At 43.0% G+C, this 20256-nt stretch overlaps 1 protein-coding gene across 1 annotated transcript in view; it reads right to left on the bottom strand.

Annotated features, from left to right (window-relative positions):
• Positions 1-6238: 6238 nt before the first annotated feature.
• Positions 6239-20256, bottom strand: part of LOC147624355 (uncharacterized) — a 33391-nt gene continuing 19373 nt past the window's right edge. The window contains exon 2 of the mRNA XM_086819336.1: positions 6239-7339. Coding sequence (XP_086675462.1) covers positions 6965-7339 — 375 coding nt within the window. The 3' untranslated portion in view covers positions 6239-6964. The remainder of the gene's footprint in view (positions 7340-20256) is intronic.

The raw sequence follows: 20256 nt of genomic DNA, 5'->3' as shown, positions 1-20256 counted from the left end.
AACTAGAATCCACCCAACCACCCCAAATTGAAAATCATGATCATATGCAGAACGTAAAAGGCAAGATCAGGAGAGCATGCTTAGCTTGGCTGAGTGTCTTACAGGATCACCGGTTGTGATTGAGCCTAATAATGCCAAACCTAAAAAAGCAACCAAAATTCAAAGCCCAAAGGAATAACGCTTCGCCTTTAAAGAGGAAGACATACTCTCTACAGAAGATTCATTCGAGACAGATTGCACGAATTATGCAATTGAGAAAGCACATGAGGAATTCAATAATTCCCTTACAAAATTAAAGCAGTCTCTCAAAACCTCATTTGGAGGAATGCTCTTCTCTCATGGTGAAGCCAGGCATAACATCAGTACTTGCACCTTTAAGGGCTCAACATGGGTTATACCAAGACATAAAGAGCTCCATAGAACAAGACTGTGAGGATTCACAAGCTTCTAAACAGATCTCATTTAGAATTATTAGAGGACCAAGTGTGCCAGTGTACACATTGGGTACTCTTGAAAAAGCTAAGAGCCAAAAAGAGGATGAAAGTGAATGGGAATATGAAACCGAAACGGGATCTGAAGCTGAAACAAATACTAGAACATCCATGGTTTCTCTTGAAGATTCTATGGTTAGATTTCCCTACAAGCAATGACGTTAAGCGCAAACGCGCATTGATTAGCCCTCGAGCTAGTCATAACATCATGACAATAGACACTTGGGTGTCATTGGGACAACCTAAACTCATCCCTATTGACAATGGTCTTGCAAGAGGAGCCAATGGACAAAACATTGAAGTTCCCGGTTTTACATTGGTGGAGATGTGGAATTTACATTCCATGTTACCCTAGATTCCCTTGAGTATGATGTCATCCTTGGTGGAACTTGGATATGTGACTCGTTGTATTCAATAGATGAATCCATGCAAACACTCACCTTGAACACTCATGTAGGCAATGTACAATTGCTATTATGGGAGAAAGAGACCTTGGTGGAGGAGCTGGAACCTCCAACATATCTTACTAAAAATATCCCTAGGATTTTGGTTGGATTGAAACTTTCAAATAAAATCACCACAGCTCAAGCACAACTTTATCCAACACACGAGAACACAATCTCATGACCCTCGAGTTATGGGATTTGTTAGGTCAACCAACACTCACGGCTCATCCTTACTTTGCATATACAATGTATATTGAAACTAACCCCCTTACTTGCAAGTTTTTTGTGGTTGATTATGTGTTGGGAAGCAGATTTGATCTTGGGGCATAAATGGACTATTGCTGGCCAAGCACCAATGTGCTGTGCTAGTGATAGAGTCATCATGATGGTCAACAACAAAAAGTTAACAATACCATACTATAAAAGGAAGGGGATCCAACTTTAATAGATTCCTATGATACTGAACACGCAAAAGGTTGCAAGCCTCTTCCACGATGCAAAGCTTCCTGAATATTATTGTCTACTAATTCCAATAACATGCACCACATTATGTGCACATTTCCCTGATCGACTCTCTGAAGAAAAACTTAAATTTTTCTCAAAATTTTTGCAACCATTTTAAAGCTTTTGAAAATTTAACAACTTAATGATGGAAATTACATGTTTATTTCATTTAAAAAAAATTTATTACATTATTGAGGTATTTCTCAACCTCTAAACAAACTAAAATATCTAGTTGATCCCACAATTACAAAGTACATACTCAGATGATTCAACCTAGATAAAGGTATAATGGCTTCTACCAAGAATCTTATATTCCCTTATTAAATTTATCCTTTCCATGATCATGGCTAGATATAGGTTCAAAGCATAATAGGGTAAATAATCAATATCAATTTCTATACTGAACTTCGCTTCACTTTGAGCCCAACTATACCTCCACATGAAAAGACGTAGATATATGGTCGGCCAAAATAATGCTCTCTATAGCTATAATAAAAAGCCTATGGAGCCAGTGTAAACTCACACACCAGTAGTTGGAATCCCCTTTTTTCTTTACATGCACACACTTAAGCAAAAAATAGAGCTCATAATGTACTCCACGGCAATATTTATTTTCAACATAAAAATTAATGGAAAGACTTATCACGTGTCTAGCCTTCACGACTCAGGTTTCTAGGCTCACGTCTATAAGCTCATTTGTTTATACTCATGTCTATTTATGAGAGATTGTGTGCTTATATTCCCTACACAAGAGCTGGTTTGGCCTGATTTTTTAGATTTTTTAGACTTGATGCGATGTGATTAATGGTCCAAATCTTAATTAAATATTTTTTATTAGATTTTTTAGACTTGATGCGATGTGATTAATGGTCCAAATCTTAATTAAGATCCGATGGGTTAGCCTACCACCCTCCACTAGGCCTATGGAATCAGTGTGAACTCTTACACCCGTAATTGAAATTACCTTTTTTTATTACGCACACACACTCAAACAAAAAATAGAGTTCACACATGCCTCCAGGATAAAAATTTATTTTTGAGATAAAATTACTGGAAAAACTCAACGTGAGGCTGAAAAATACGTCCAATACATCATCATAAAATATTGCAGCACTCTATAAAATATCCATCATCATCTCCACACACCAAAACCATGATCCTCAAACTAGGAAGGCGTGTACTTACTGAGCCTGATCACTCCACGACCATTATGCTGACCACTCCAGGACCATTATGCTAACCAGAAGAGCCCCATATGTCCCACATACAAATCAAACAATTGTGCCACAATCCATGGTGTGACAACCATGCCACTCCCAATGTAAGAATACTCCAGCTAACCAGTCTCATAAGAGCCACATGAGATTGACGTGCATGTCTAGCAACCTCCAGACCTGCCTTACTGCCCAGTACAACTGGACTTGCTTCTTGTCCATCACACCAATTGTGTCGGGAGTACCCCCACGTCCGACCAAGACGGTTCTTATCCTTTATTTTCCACTTGTCATTTGACTTTATCTCTCCTAATCCTTCACCTAAGAAAGGGATTCCAAGACTTCTTTATAAATCTATTCAAGTAGAGATTCTAAGAACTTGAGCCACAATCCTTGTACATTCATACCCTACGATCTCCTAATTTCGGTTTCAAAATCAAGATTAAAGTTTACCCTTTTTAATCCTAATCTTTTTAGAGAAATAATGAGGTACTAAGGGTCTTCTCTCTCTAAAACCCTATAGAGAATCTAATCATTAATTATTAATTAATCTTTAACTCTAATCCAAGGAATTTTTAAGGATTAGACATATGACACTAATCTATATTTTGGCTCATCTTTCTAGAGAGATAAGAGAACATTAAATTCTTCTCTCTCTAGATTCCTTTCACTTGGACTTAAATTCTTAAGGGTCAATCCTTTGGAATCTACATGTTCTATGGAATAAGATGGGAGTTCTAAAAGCTTAACAACGTCATCCTTGAGTACACTGTTCTATGCACCTAAAATTTGCACATTTTGTGCACTCTAGAGGGGGGTACACATGTTCTTTTGGAAATTATCCTTTTTTAATTCTAATATTTTAAATTATTACTCAAGGATATCCTATGGTAAAAATCTCACACATTCATATGAAATCATTACTTCAAAATAACTCCTCAATTTACCATCATATACAAGGGGGTGCACCTTAGAGGTAATAATTATATACATTAATCCCTCCCAACAAATCATGATAATTTATCGTAATAGAATAATTATACAAATTAACACCAAGGGATTGGGCCAAAAAGGCATAGGCCCAATTCTTCTAGACTATGCCCCAACAATTTGTGTAACCTTTTATCCTATGCTAGCTCTAATTTAATTAATTGCAACATAAAAATATAAAGGCCTAAGGTAAATTGAATGAAATTGACTAAGGCATACATTCTTAATCCTATTTTCCAATTTATGAATGGTCAAATGATAAAAATCAATATTAAATGAATGATTCTACCTTACTAGTTAATTTACATAAAATTAATGAGTAGCAATAAATCCATATCTATCATTAAATTGAAAAGTATTGAATTAAAATCAAGAAAAGTATTTATTATTCTTTCAACAAATATTTAAATTTGAATTAACATAAATGAACTTACATGTAAGAGGGGTTGAGAGAGATATCTGGGTACAACCAAGATGAAGAAAGCTCCCTCATGTGAAGTCCGTGAGTTTTTTGGCTAGGAGTTTGTGCCCACAATTGTCTACTTTGTGAAGTACTATGATAATTCCATAAGAGTTGTGCTTCACTTTGTAGACCCACTTACATCCAATACACTTTTTACCCTCAGGCAAAGATAAGGGGATATTATGACACTGTAAGAGTTGATTGGTACTGTTGTAAGGTAGTTAATGAAAATTTACAAGTATTTAGGCTTCCAATAAGAAGGCATGGGAACTTGTTTCCACTCATCTTAGCTCTCCTAAGTCCTAATTGTTGAATGTTGCATAAAGTTGTGCTTTTAAGTTTACATTCTCTTCTTCATCATTTCCTATCAAAATAATATCATCCATATAAAGTACCAAAATTATAATATTTCTTCCTTTTATCTTCACAAAGAGTGAAGGATCTACATAGCTATTGTCAGATCTCGTCTAATTGACTGCCTAAAAATTAGGGCTTTTTTACATTGAGCCCATTTTTGGAGCATTCACCCAATTTACTTTTTATTTTGCCAAGATTTGCACACTTGCAGCTTTTACAAGTGTCAGCTGATTGTGTTTTTCACGGCACATGTATACATTTGTGGTTTGTTGCGGTATATGTATACCATTGTGGACACTTTGACGGATTTGCATCATCGTGCAACACACTTACAGATTTGGGACATGCATATGTATTTCTTTTGGTGAAGGAGTTTCCTTTCAGTCCATTGGTTATCCTGCTATTTATCTATTTGTTGTTCTATCATGACCTACAGTAATAATGACCTCTTTGAAATGCTATCTCAAGTGTAGCTAATATTTCTCAAATAATTTGAGAATCTTTCAAATCATGCCAAGGTGCTTACTTTAATCCATATAAAGCTTTCTTTAACTTGCAACATGTGTTGGATAATGAGAGAGGGAGAGTGTGTGTGTGTGTGTGTGCATGCGCACGTGTGTGAGATAGAGAGAGAGAGATGTATAATTTCTAAATGTGAGACAGTGTTTATACAACGGTTGTTCTATCACGCAGGGAATGTTATGACCCCTCTTTTTGTTAAGTAGTGCATGCAACCCCTATCTACAAAGAAGACACGCTAATAAGCTCAAGCAATTCAATGTTTGTTCTTTACCCACCATCCCACCACCTAGAGCGTAATAGCTTCCTTTTGTGTGCTTTTTTGCACTCTTGCTTTCTATGCTTTCCGAGGTGGCTTTTCTCAAGATAGATTATGAAGTTTAAGTATTACCCCTCTTTGCATACAAAGGACATCAATGGAAAGACTCCATGACTCAAGGAGGAGAGTAAGGGGTTTGTTGTTAACTCTAAGAAATTTACAAAAGCTTGGTTGCTGTGGGCATGTTTTTTTTGCAAATGAAAGTTGAGTACCATGGTCTCTAAATGTAAGTCCGGAAAAACCACTATGTGGAAGAGGACAGTTTTGTATCACTCCAATGCCACTACTAAGCATCTTTGAAACACTCTGAGTTTAAACAAAACATTCAAAGATGAGTTTAGACAGCACTAGGAGTTAAGGCATCCATCTCCAATTGCTACCTATTGGCACCATGTCAATTGGTTTCTTGAAGTCTACAATATAATTGTATAACCCATTGTCTTTAATCTCCTCCATGAGCACTCTCAAGGCTACCAAAATGATCAATAGCACTCTCGAGCATACTAAACCAAGCAAGGTTGGCTTGTTAAGTGTGTGTGCATGTGTGAATACACACACACACACCACATACTGTACATGCACACACACACACATGTACAATAATCTTTGTTTGCTATTTGTTGCACCAAAACCACCATAACCTGTGAATACAAGAGAAAATCTCACTAACACACGGAAATGGTTAATTGACATGCGAAAGGACAGATAACATGAGAAATAAGTTGATGCCATGCCATAGCTGCCGCCTCAACGAAGGTCGCTCCACAGTCCCCTTTGACTGGCACAGAGCCCACTCATGCTCCTTCCATGACTGCACATACAGATATTTAACTACACTCAACCTACCTTTTGCAGAAGAAGGCCAAAAAAGAGAGACTTTTGTCCAGCTAAGTTCACCAGCTCTTCTACTAGTTGTTTGTAAAAGCATTGGAAACTTTTGAGGCAATTATAACATACTTTTCATTGCAGAAAATTCATATACATGATAACAAACTAGACATACCTATCATACATCAACGAAAAGTGATTAAGGTCCAAGTCCAGTAGCATGATGCAAAACCAATTCAAGTAACTCCAGGTGGAGAACAACTCCACCTGAAAAAAAACTCATTCAAACCATGTATTGGGCAAGGTGTGGTAAAGGGCATGCTTTCTGCTAGTCTTGCCTGTGGGCACATATATATTCACACGTACTTTGAATGAAGCATTACTAACAGAACATGTCAAATATTGAACATGTCAGATTAAGTTGAAGTTAGCTTTAGATGAAACAATCAGGAAGTAACCTGTCCCTCAAAAGGGAATTGTCTGAGGTTAGACTGGTTGAGCTGCAGGACTAGACAGGGTTGCCATTGGTGAAGCTACCCTTGGTGAGTCCTCCTAGCATATTGAGAGGTCAAGCAATCAACGGCTGCCTTTTATTGATAATAATTGGTAGAAATAAATCATCAAATAATCAATATTAGACATGGGTGCTGTTTGACCACCATATCCTGTTTAAAGACCTTGGGGCCACCAAGGTGCATACTGGAATATATATATATAGAGGGTAAATAACTGGCCTTTCTAGCCAACACACCACCATTCCACATGGACCTAAACCTCCACATTTCATTCGCCTGAATTGCGTCCTCTCTTTTTTGAGCTGTAGATTTTATTAGCTAGGATTCCTGGCGCAGTGTTAATGCCACCGCATGAGCCCACAACTTCAGATGCTCTTTCATGTCCACCTGTTCATTGGGTGCTGAAACCCGCAGATTTGGAAGGGCAGACAATATTGACCAGGCCTCTGTGTGAAATGGTGCACATGAAAGTGTCAAGCTTTTATGACATCCATCATCCTTAGACACATCTAACATATTAGCAACACGAGGTTTCGTTTCTACAGTATCAAACTCTCTCAAGCCCTTGACTTTGCTGGAGTTCAATTTTGTGTTGATATTTTGGCTCTCTTGTCTATCTTCTCTAAGCTCCCTTCTTGACATGGGCTGAAGCTCCAGTGTAGCACTTAGCCCACCTTGTCTTCTTATAAGGTGCTGCTTGACACAATCACAAGAACACAAAATTAGCTTTAACAATAAGCATTTGTAAATATCAGATCTGCTGAAAGCAATTTTTATAAAAAACATGTATTTTATCAAGTGTATTGATATCCAAGCTTACAAACTGAAAGAATCTTGAACTCAGTATTGACCCCTCTTTGGGTATGCAACCACTTGTGAATGAGAGGGATTCATCGAACAAATAAAACATCTAGAAGCAACTGCTAAGTTGGTTTGGACAACATTGCACCTAAAGAAGTGCCATGTAATGCCAGCATCATATACACCATTCAATTACGTAGCAATATGCAAACACCAGGACACACATTCAAGGTCTGCCTACAATAATTCTATCAACCATACAAAGCATCTCAACTTGATTACCGAAAACAACAAGAGAAGTGTTCTCGTTAGGTCTGTGCTAAAGAAAACGACCACTTTTTTTTAACAGCATTATTAAAAAAATGCAATTAGTATCATTCTTTTTAAAACTAAAACAAAATAGGCCCACCCTCTCTGTACATGCACGTGCGTGCGTGTGTGTGTGTATGTGTGTGTGTGTGTGTGTGTGTGAGAGAGAGAGAGAGAGAGAGAGAGAGGGAGAAAAAGAGAGATATACCTAGATGAATCCAAGAACATGCCCAAATTTACCTTATAAGAAAGTGCAATTTATAACCTCATGGTAGTCATCCACAACAATAAACCATCAACTCCATCATGCATAGTATGGACTAGATACTACGACATCCCCACTAACGTTGTCAAGTAAAAATCTGAGAAGTGTTTTGAGTCTGTGTACATATGGGATGCATGGTTTGCGAATAAACTTTGCCCTGAATGCCCTGGCAAATGTACAGAGTAGGTGGTTTTATGTTTTTTTTTATGAGCTCTTGATGATGCCTGCACGTGAAAGTATTACGGGAACCCCGAATGTGATGATGGTTGGTCAATATGGGCTGATTCTCGACGCAGAGATGGTACTCTATTTTTAGCATGCATGTGATGATGATCGGCGGAGCATGGGGCTCTCTGGTGGTTCTGCTGACAGGCACGAAGAGAGGGCTGTAGAGGACGTCGACGACGTCAACGAAGAGTGAAGCCGTTTTAGCGTGGAGTGGAGCCGCCTCTGAAGGATGGCGCCGACCATGGGGTGAAAGTGCAGGCGCAAGGACAGGGAGGCCCTCTGGCGAGCGTGGAGAGCAAACGGGAAGTGTGGAGTTGCCGTCTGTGTGAAGAGACAGGCTGGGGTTGTTTGAGGTCGCGGGTAGTGGCCGCTTTGTTAGAGCCGGGCGGGTATTGTTGCAGCAGAACAGAGGCGAGGAAAGGAAGTTGGCCGCTTTTTGCAAGAGGGCTCTCGGGGGTGTGAGAGAGAGAGGCCCGCTGCATGTAGCTGCCTTGTGCAAAAAGGCTTTGGGTGCGCAGGTGTGGCTGGCGACAGAGAAGAGTCACCCTCTGGGAGAAGAGGCTCTCAGGTGAGAGTGGCTGAAGCGTAGTCGTAGGTGCAGAGAGAAGAGCTGCAGCAAGTGGAGTTGCCGCCTGGTGCTGGGGGTCACGCTGGAGTCATCGTGCAGAGGCTGGTGAGCAAGAAGAGTTGCAGGCGAAGGAAGTGGCCGCCTTGCAGGAAAGAGACTTCTTGGAAAAAGGCGCTGCAGAGAGATGACAGCGACCAGAGAAGAGCTAGATGTGAGAGTAGCAGGGACAACTGGCTGGCGAAGGACTGTGAGGAAGCCGTCTCAAGTGTCAATGGCACGTAAAGCAGTTGCAGCGGTGGCTGGTAGTGCTGAAGACAGGTGCGAAGGGCTGGTGAGGACTGTCGTCGGATGCAAGGTCCCTGGTGTTGAGTTGGTGTATGGTTGCTGTTTCTGAGAAGCAGAGAGTGGAGGGTTGCTGGTGGGGCGCCCTCTAAAGAGAAGCAGAGACTGGGAGACAGAGGCTTGGTTGTCAGACGCAAGGGTGAATTCCCTTGGTAGTAAATCTTGGCCAGAGTCCTGGTTTTTGGTGTAACTGCTGAGTTTGTTTGAAGTGTAGTGAAGATGGGACTGAATTTCCCAAAGTTGTATGGTGTGGATGGTGCTGTGTATGTTTTCGCTGGATAATCATTTATCTATCGTGGTTTTGAGCTGTCTTTCTGGTGTGGGTGGTGTGGTGAACTGAGAGAAGTGTTCCAACCGATGGCTGGTGGTGCCCCCGTTCGTGTTAGTATTTCAAAGTTTGGGAGGTGAAGGGCTATAGAGGCGTGGTCTTTTTTTCTTTTTTTCACCTCACATGCTTTCTGGCGCCCCCACTGAGGAGAGCTCAAGTATATTTCTCTTGCCTACGAGGGTGTATGCCCCAGAGTAAGAGATTGAAGGAAGGTGTTTCCAGTTTTTTTCTTTGGTTTGAAGGTGAAGCTTGGGGATAAAAATGATGTCGTATCCAGAGTTTTTTGGTGGTCCTAATGAAGTTGTAGCAGATTTTCTTGAAAGCATGGAGGTTGCATGCATAAGCAATCACATCAATGAGCCAGCACAGGTATTGCGGTTGCTGGATATATGTTTGAAGGGGGATGCGAGAGCATGGTCCAGAACTTTTGAAGAGTCGTTAAAGGATGCTGAGCCACGCATTCCAATGACTGAGGATGGATTGAAGACTGCACTTTTGAACAGGTTTAAGAAGATTGAGGATCCGGATAGAGTTTGGCATGAAGTGCAAGGGTTGATACAGGGTGAATTGGAGCCAATTGATGATTATGTGAAGAAATTCTCTTTGTTGTGGGAGACTTTGTGCAGGGCTTTGGGGGAAGATCAAGTACCTCCGGACATGATGAAGAAGGATCGTTTTATTGCAGGATTGAAGGAGGCATTCGCTGGAAGGTGGAATTAAAGAAGCCCAGATCTTATGAGGATGCGGTGGAGATTGCCAAATCAAAGGATTGGAAATTGCAACGGATGAACCAGCTGGGGATGGTTCCAGTGGCAATGAGGCCTGAAATGGGAAGGGTAGAAGCAGTACCGATGAGAACCGTGCTAGAAAGAGTGCAACCGACAAAAGTTCAGGTGAATAATGCCATACCACAGGGGACAAAGGTAGCACCCACAGCTGTTACAGCTTCTGATGAAAGGCTTCAACAGGACATGAGGCAAATGGTGGATTGTATGAAGAATCTGAGTTTGAAAATGATGGAGAACACAGGTGGTGGACGTGGCCGAGGCAGAGGCTATAATCAAGAAGGGGTTGAAGGTCAGACAGCAGGCTATGGAAGTGGCCGTGGTTTTGGCAGGGATAGACGGTTTATTCCTACATGCTGGAATTGTGGTGAACTTGGACATCTAAGTACAGATTGTGATAAGCCTCAGCGAATGGGGGGTGATATGTATCCCTTACCCTCTCAGATTCCCAATAGGGCAAATGATTATGGAATTGAAATTAGAGGTGAAGCAGGGACTAGTGGGTTGACAAATGAGGAGAAAGGTAAAACTAAGGTAATAGATGTGGTCACCCTTGAGAAGACGAAGGAGACAGAAGCTGATGTGATGCCTTTGGGAAAACGGATGCCACAGGGAAGGGAAAGCAGGGATGCTGCAGGGCCTAGCAAGAAGAAAGGTAAAGTGAGGGAAGGAGGGGATGTAAAGGTCAAGCAGAAGAGAAAGTCTCGTAGGAAGTTTCACGTGACTGATTTTCCACTGGGGGTTGGACAGAAAAGCTACAATTTACAGGAGGACATGGCTGAAAGGATTGATGACACGACTAGTAGCACCACTACTAGTGAAGGAACAGAAGACACTTCATCCAGTGAGGAGGATGCAGACATGGATGCCCTGGTTATTGATAAGGAAGTGCTTGGTGATGAGGTTGCCCAACAAGAAGAAGCCATACAGGAAGAATGCGAGGAGGTACAAGTGAATCATGAGCAAAGGTATGCATGTGATGTGAAAGAGTTTGTTTTTGAGTCTTTGGATGATAAACCTTTGTGGGATGAATGGGATATAGAAAGTCTACAGGATGATGAACCAGAGTTGGAATTGGATGATCAGATGTGCATTAATGTTAAGAAAGCCACAAGCAGAATTGATGCTATGAAGGAAGAGAAACACCAGCAGACTATGAATGATGTTGATGCTATGGATGAGACTATGGATGCTGTGATAGATGAATTTCTTATTGGCCTTGATAAAGATGAGCATACAGGAACTGAGGTGGATGCTTTGGGAATGGTGCCTATTGAAGAGGAGTTTGTTTTGCCTGTAGTGGTTAGCTTTGATGGTGATGTTTCTTATGTTGATGAACAAGAAAATGTTATGGCACAGCAGGTTTTTCTTGATGAAGCTTTCATCAGTTTTTATCCTCAGCAGGAATTGCTTCACTGGTTCTGCAATAATGGTGTTGACTGCATCAATGATTTTGGAATTGAAATGAGGCAGGATGGTATGTATGTCAAGAGCTTTGTTTCCATGAGTTCTTATGCTATGTGGTGGGATGTGGGATGGTAAATTATGTCTGGGAAAGATGACAATGTTTCTTTGATCACATGGAATAGAGATGTTTTGGTTACCTTGTATGATGCTCAAAGGATTGATGGAGGGAAACGAGTAATATGCTTTTTGCTGCTGATCATGAATGATTCAGCAGGCTAGGGGTTGGGCAAAGTATGTCAGGTAAAAATCTGAGAAGTGTTTTGAGTCTGTGTACATATGGGATGCATGGTTTGCGAATAAACTTTGCCCTGAATGCCCTGGCAAATGTACAGAGTAGGTGGTTTTATGTTTTTTTTTACGAGCTCTTGGTGATGCCTGCACGTGAAAGTATTACGGGAACCCCGAATGTGATGATGGTTGGTCAATATGGGCTGATTCTGGACGCAGAGATGGCACTCTATTTTTAGCATGCATGTGATGATGATCGGCGGAGCATGGGGCTCTCTGGTGGTTCTGCTGACAGGCGCAAAGAGAGGGCTGTAGAGGACGTCGATGACGTCGACGAAGAGTGAAGCCGTTTTAGCGTGGAGTGGAGCCACCTCTGAAGGATGGCGCCGACCATGGGGTGAAAGTGCGGGCGCAAGGACAGGGAGGGCCTCTGGCGAGCGTTGAGAGCAAACGGGAAGTGTGGAGTTGCCGTCTGTGTGAAGAGACGGGCTGGGGTTGTTTGAGGTCGCGGGTAGTGGCCGCTTTGTTAGAGCCGGGCTGGTATTGTTGCAGCAGAACAGAGGCGAGGAAATGAAGTTGGCCGCTTTTTGCAAGAGGGATCTCGGGGGTGTGAGAGAGAGAGGCCCGCTGCATGTAGCTGCCTTGTGCAAAAAGGCTCTGGGTGCGCAGGTGTGGCTGGCGACAGAGAAGAGTCTCCCTCTGGGAGAAGAGGCTCTCAGGTGAGAGTGGCAGGAGCGCAGCCGTAGGTGCAGAGAGAAGAGCTGCAGCAAGTGGAGTTGCCGCCTGGTGCTGGGGGTCACGCTGGAGTCATCGTGCAGAGGCTGGTGAGCGAGAAGAGTTGCAGGCGAAGGAAGTGGCCGCCTTGCAGGAAAGAGACTTCTTGGAAAAAGGCGCTGCAGAGAGGAGAGGACAGCGGCCAGAGAAGAGCTGGATGTGAGAGTAGCAGGGACAACTGGCTGGCGAAGGACTGTGAGGAAGCCGTCTCAAGTGTCAATGGCACGTAAAGCAGCTGCAGAGGTGGCTGGTAGTGCTGAAGACAAGTGCGAAGGGCTGGTGAGGACTGTCGTCGGATGCAAGGTCCCTGGTGTTGAGTTGGTGTATGGTTGCCGTTTCTGAGAAGCAGAGAGCGGAGGGTTGCTGGTGGGGTGCCCTCTAAAGAGAAGCAGAGACTAGGAGACAAAGGCTTGGTTGTCAGACGCAAGGGTGAATTCCCTTGGCAGTAAATCCTGGCCAGAGTCCTGGTTTTTGGTGTAACTGCTGAGTTTGTTTGAAGTGTAGTGAAGATGGGACTGAATTTCCCAACGTTGTATGGTGTGGATGGTGTTGTGTATGTTTTCGCTGGATAATCATTTGTCTATCGTGGTTTTGAGCTGTCTTTCTGGTGTGGGTGGTGTGGTGAACTGAGAGAAGTGTTCCAGCCGGTGGCTGGTGGAACCCCCGTTCGTGTTAGTATTTCAAAGTTTGGGAGGTGAAGGGCTATAGAGGCGTGGTCTTTTTTTCTTTTTTTCACCTCACAACGTCATCAATGCCCAATAGTGGGTGTAGAACTTGGTATCAATATATGCTCCCACACACACACACACCCCACGCGCGCACACATAAGAGCATACATTCATACAAAGGTCTATGTACGGAGATACAGAGGAGACTCAGCCATAATGAAGCCTAGCACTAAGGATCATAACAAATAGAAAGAATTATTACAACAAAAAGGTAGTTGATAGAGCATATGCACCACGAAAGATAGAAAGAATTAACACTATCAACGGTCTCTCTTCTTTACCTTAATCAACCTAAATGTGCTGGCTAATCAAGGATTAGATGGGATTAGCCATGTTCACGACTGTGCATGTGACATCCAAAGTACTCATGTGTAGGGACTGGTCATAGGCTGAACCATGGTGATGCTTGTGCACCAGCTTCTTCTTCCTATCTGAGCCTGCGAGTGCCCTATGTCAAAAATGTGGATCTAAGGAGGCTCAAAGCAAGTGATTGAAGACATGATTAAGGAGACTAATAAGGTGATTAAGAAAGTAAACAAGATGTTAACAAAATGGTATGCTCACAAAATGTCACATAACCTCATGCATTACAATGATCCAAGTACATCCTTTTATAGCTCTCACGGAGATCTCGTCTCACAAGATGTGTGCACCCTAGTGCCAACCATGTGTCCATAAATGCTCACACAACATGAGACTCCTTGCACTTTCCATATGCTACTTTTTTGACCTTTGACTTCCTCTTTACAAATGCCCTCACACACTTACTCCACACGTGCTCATTTGGCCGCGTTTTATCAAGGGTTACATTATTTTTCAACTCTTGGTCATGAATTTGCCTGCTCATATTGGCGACATTTTCATAGATTACATATTTTTGGTGAAAACATTTTGTCAATGACAAATTTGATCTTGATGAAGATCTCACATGCTGATGAACTCCATTATGCATAGTATGGACTAGATACTACGACATCCCCACTAACGTTATCAGTGCCCAATAGTGGGTGTAGAACTCTGTATCAAGATATGCTCTCTCTCTCTCTCTCTCTCACACACACACACAAGCATATATTCACACAAAGCCCTTCGTACTGAGTCTACAAATAATGTGTTGCACCCTCACACATTGCATTTCTCAACACCTAAATCTACCCTAAGACTGCTGCATAATCAAGGATTAGCTATGTGACCTGATGCATATAATGTCATGACTCCTTATGTCATGTCATGTGAAACATGTAGCTCCTGGAGTAACTGAGAAGTCATGATCTGCAGACTGAGTTAAGATTTCCAGAAGTACCAATCAAAGGTTCCCTCCTAAAGCTTACCAGGTGCTTGGCAACTTGTCCCTAGACAAGGGCCTACAAAATGCACAATGCCCATCAGACATCCAAGAACAAGTCCTTGGTGTACTGATTAGCCATGTGACACCCTAGTACAACATGTGTGCATGTGACAAGCAAACTTCCACATAGTTAACATGTTACATTGGTATCAAAGCTTACGCTTTGACAAAAAACGTTTTTTATGTGAATGAGTTCTGAGCAAGCCACCCACGTTCTAATGGATAGTTTGTACACGCTTTGGTAAACTCATTGAACCGCCCACTAGAAGCTATGGAAGAGCGGTCTATCATGGAGGAGGAAAACCAAGTTACCACCTTGAGTACTTCACAACAGAATCTAGCACACAACCCTACCACGTATACTTTATTGATGACGTTGGAAGCTTTTATGCAAAACTACACCACAACAACCACGCAAAATCTGGAGAAGACTCAACACAAAAGAACCATGGAGCTTGAAGATGCGGCCTGTAAAAGCCATAGAACCTGAGACCTTGAGGACTAATCTTGTGGCTAATCATAAGCACGAGGCCGAGGTTGCTTACCATGCCAAAGAGGACCATCTACAAGTATAGGAGGGTATGTTTAGGCCAACCACCTTTGAAGACGCACTCTCGCTTGCGCAGAGTGCAAAAATGAAGCATAATGGTGGCAAGCCCAAGACTTCCCAGCTGGCTTCTCCCAAGGCTACCGCCTCGGGGGACAAAGGCCAGAACCAGATGGGGTCTTCCCAAGGACAGAGCCCGGGAGCCTCTGGCTCCAAGAACTCGAACACTGCGTCTAAGCTTACTCCAGACCAGAAAGCGGAGGCAGGCAAGACAAGTGGCAAGTTGAGTGCTGAGGAGCTTTCTCAGTACGAGGAGGGTAGATGTTCTTTTTGTCATACAAAAGGACATACTTCTCGGCATTGTCCTAAGAAGTCTCCACAGCTTCCGTGGTGAGCACAGCTCCCACACAGACCCCAGTGGCTGCCCCTAGTTCTTCAAACCCCGGTGCTTCAGTTGGAGTAATTATTAGCCGGGAGCTCGAAGATAAGCAAAAGGGTGCCCTTGACCAGGAGTATGAGTGCAACGAATTGCTCAAGCCCTTTGGCTACATAGGTGGCCAAAGAGTCATCGTCTTGTTTGACAACGGCAGCACGGAAGATGTGGTCACGGAACAAGCCACTAGGCGTGCCCGTTTCGACCTGACTTTGGTGGACAAACAAGTTGAGGGTTTTAGCACAGGGATGACAACGAGCGTCAAGTATGAAGCTCTAGGTGCTAAGTTATTCAGGGCATAGAATTTGTGCGTGATTTTATGGTTGCCCCTCTTGTAGGAGCAAACATAATTTTGTGTATTCAATGGTTTCACAAGTTTCTTCCTGATGTCAAGTGGGACAAGCACACGTTCCAGATCAATCGGAATGTGTCAAACGCCCCACTGACCATTAAGTGTGAGCCAAGAATTCCAAACTTTCCGTTCATAAGCCACTTGCAGGCTAAGCGAGAAGTCAGGAAAGGCGCACAGTGTGCGATGATATACATCCAGATAGCCCAGACGGTAGCCAGTGCTTCTGAGGAAGTACTCGGCTCTCCATGAAAAGTTCCAGAAGATTTTTCTTCGGGACAGCCTCCCTCCCTAGCTCCCCCCGTCCAGACCAGAGGACCACAAGATTGACCTCCTCCCAAGCTCGGAACCCCCGAGCAAGTTTCCGTATTGCCTTTCCAAGGCAATGGAATCGGAGTTGAACCACCAACTCCAAGAATTGTTGCAATCTGGCTTCATCCGCCCCAGCGTGTCGCCATTTGCAGCCCCGATCTTATTTGTCAAGAAGAAAGTGGGTCTTCCCGTTTGTGTCGATTATCGTGCACTCAATAAGCTGACTATCAAGAGTAGATTCCCGATGCCTCGAATTGATTATATTCTCGAGAGGCTGAATGGAGCAAAGGTGTTCTCGAAACTTGATTTAAAGAGTGGGTACCACCAGGTGCGGATTGTGGAGGGGGACATCCCCAAGACAACCTTCCGTACAGAACGGACCCACTATGAATTTGTGGTCATGCCATTTGGCTTGACGAATGCCCCAGCTACATTTAACCGCATGATGATGCGTGTTTTCCCGGATTTGATTGGAAAGTGTGTGTTCATATTTCTGGACGACATATTGGAAAGTGTGTGTTCATATTTCTGGACGACATATTGGTATTTTCAGCTACGATTGAGTAGCATGACATTGATGTGGATGTTGGGTTTTATGCTATGTATGCACCCAGGGGAGTGCTAGTGATCATCAGTAGGTTACTCGGACACTTTTTACTTCAGTTAGTGGAGGTATCTCGACACTTAGGTGTGTCATTGCATTGGCTGCACATCGTGGTTGGGTTGTTCATCAGTTGGACATCAAGACTGCTTTCCTACATGGGGACCTCGAGGAGGAAGTTTATGTACATCAGCCCATAGGTTTTGCAGAACATGGTCATGAAGGGAAAGTATGCAGGCTGAAAAAGGCCTTGTATATTTTGAAACAAGCTCCACGAGCTTGGTATGCAAAGATAGATGCTTTCCTACTCACTCAAGGCTTTGTGAACAGTCCATCAGAAGCCACTTTGTATGTAAAGAAAGAAGAGAAAGATCTGCTGGTCATCAGTCTTTATGTAGATGATCTTTTGCTCATGGGATCAAATGATGACAAAATTGCAGCTTTTAAAGAGATACTGCAACAGACATTTGACATGTCTTATATGGGGCTCGTACACTACTATTTGGGCATACAGTTTGTGCAGGATAACAGAGGCATTGGGTTGTTGCAATCTCGGTATGTTGCCAAACTTCTGGAGAAGTTTAAATTTCAGGATTGCAAACCTATCAGCAGTCCTATGGAGCCTGGGATGAAACTGTCACTACAAGATGACAGTATTTTATTTGATGCCACTACATATGCTCAAGCTGTTGGGTGCCTTATTTACTTGTGTACTACACGGCCAGATATTCAGTATGCTGAATCTCAGTTGAGCAGATTCATGCACAGCCCGCGATTGTCACATTGGCAAGCTGTGAAGCGTGTATTTCGGTATTTGCAGGGTACCTTGTCTCTTGGATTGCTTTATCCTGAGGGAGGTGACATGCAGTTATATGCTTACAGCGATTCAGATTGGGCTGGTGATTTTGAACCAGACATTCCACTAGTGGAAATTGTTTCTTTCTTGGCTCTTCATGTATTTCTTGGCTAAGCAAGAAACAGACCACAGTGGCCACTTCGTCTTGTGAGGCAGAGTACAGAGCAGCCTACACTACTACCGTTGAGTGTGTTTGGCTGCGTCGTCTCATGACTGATATGGATATTTCAGTGGAGGAGCCTACACCTATCTATACTGATAGTCAGAGTGCCATTGCCGTGGCCAGGAATCCTGTGTTTCATGCTCGCATGAAACACATTGAGATTCACTATCATTTTGTTCGGGAGAGACTCCAGGCAGGTGATATCAGTCTGATTTACTGCCCTACAGATCAGAATGTGGCAGACATTTTCACCAAGGCATTACCATGTCCGAAATTCGAAGCATTCCGCACTGCTTTAAATTTGTTTCCTTTTGGTGGATGATGTACAGTGATCACATATCACTCTAGGGAGGTTTGTTGGGTTTTATGCTGTGTATGCACCCAGGGGAGTGCTAGTGATCATCAGTAGGTTACTGGGGCACTTTTTACTTCAGTTAGTGGAGGTTTTTTCCCCAGTTTTAGCTTAGTTTCACTTATAATGGTTTATAAGTGATTTGGTCCATCTGGCACACTTTATGGCCGGACCATGTGAACAATGTGGCTATTGTACTTATTTTATCAACACTCAATACATGAGCAGTCGTGTTCCTCTCTCTGACTCTCACGCCTCTTGCTGAAGTGCCTTCTAAACCCTAACCCTAACAGCTCAAACCCTACAGTGGAGAAAGTCCTTAAGTTGCTGGAAAGCAACGAGCTCTACGTCAATGAAAAGAAGTCGGAATTTTATCTGTTCCAGGTGCATTACTTGGGATACATAATTAGTGCCGAAGGCATTCGACTTGATCCGACTAAAGTGGCCGAGATTGTCAATTGGGAAATACCTCAGATAGCCTATGACATCAGATCCTTTGTGGGTATATGCCAGGCATACTCCACCCACATAGACAAGTTTTCTGATCTCTCGGCGGATCTCACCGATTTGCTAAAGGGTGTGAAGACAAGAAGGCAAAAGATTCGAATGACTCCACGAGCGTTGGAGGCATTCAAGAACCTCAAGGTGGCTTTATCAGAAGCGCCTTGTTTAGCACTTGCCTCGTGGGACGAGCCATTTCAGGTGATCACTGATGCGAGTAACATCGCAATTGGAGGTGTATTGCAACAGAATGGTCATCCAGTAGCTTACATGTCTCGTAAGTAACTGCCCGTAAAGAAAAACTACTCAGTCTATGATCGTGAACTCCTAGCAGTTATACAAGCCTTGAAACATTGGAAACATTTTCTGTATGGCCGTGACTTTGAGGTTCCCACTGACCATCAGGCATTACGCTAGATTCAGACAATGCCAAGTGCACAGTGGAGTGATCGACAACACCGCTGGAGTCAGATATTCCAGCAATTCGGTGGTATGATTGAGTACCTTCTAGGAAAGGCCAATCCAGTGGCCGATGCTTTGAGCAGGAAGGAACAAGTGACTACGATTCAAACCACTAGACTCGATCTTGTTGGTACAGGACTAGATGACATGAAGCACACATACGCGGATTCCGAGGAATTCGGTACACAGTGGGAACAGGTATTGAATGCCACAGGACCATGATACGCGATGGTTGGCTTTTCTACAAAGGCTGACTGTGTGTCATGAAGTCGTTCAAGGTAGCTCTTCTCCATGATGCCCATGACGCCATTACTGGTGGTCATAGAGACATGAATTCGACTCTGGAGAAATTGGAACGGCAATATTATTGGCCAACGATGAGGCGAGATGTGTTTACATATGTACAACGCTGTGATATTTATCAAAAGGTGAAAGCTCCTCGTGGAAAGAAGATAGGGTTGTTTCAGCCCTTGCCAATTCCTGAGGGTCCTTCCAAGATATTTCCATGGACTTTGTCACAAATCTGCCTCCCAGTCCGAGTAAGTGTAATACGCAGTGCTTAACTATTGTTGATAGATTTAGCAAATTTGTTATGCTTATTCCTTGCAGGGCCAATGTGACTGCCGAGGATGTTGCCCAATTGTTCATTCGGCATTGGTACCCGATTGGCGGGATTCCTAGGACCATAGTGTCAGATCAAGATGCCAAGTTTACCAATCATTTTTGGAGGGCATTGTTTGATTACTTTGGTACTAAATTGAATTTTTCCAGTGCATTCCACCCACAAACGGACGGTCAGACAGAGATATACAACCAATTGGCCTTTGATGTGCTGAAGTATTATGTCCACGATCAGCAAGGTA

The sequence above is a fragment of the Cibotium barometz genome, chromosome 25 (genome assembly GCF_041138505.1).
Source record: "Cibotium barometz isolate CiBa-2024 chromosome 25, ASM4113850v1, whole genome shotgun sequence".
NCBI lineage: Eukaryota > Viridiplantae > Streptophyta > Polypodiopsida > Cyatheales > Cibotiaceae > Cibotium > Cibotium barometz.
Note: the sequence above shows the minus strand (reverse complement) of the source record. Positions and strands in the feature narration are given on the sequence as shown.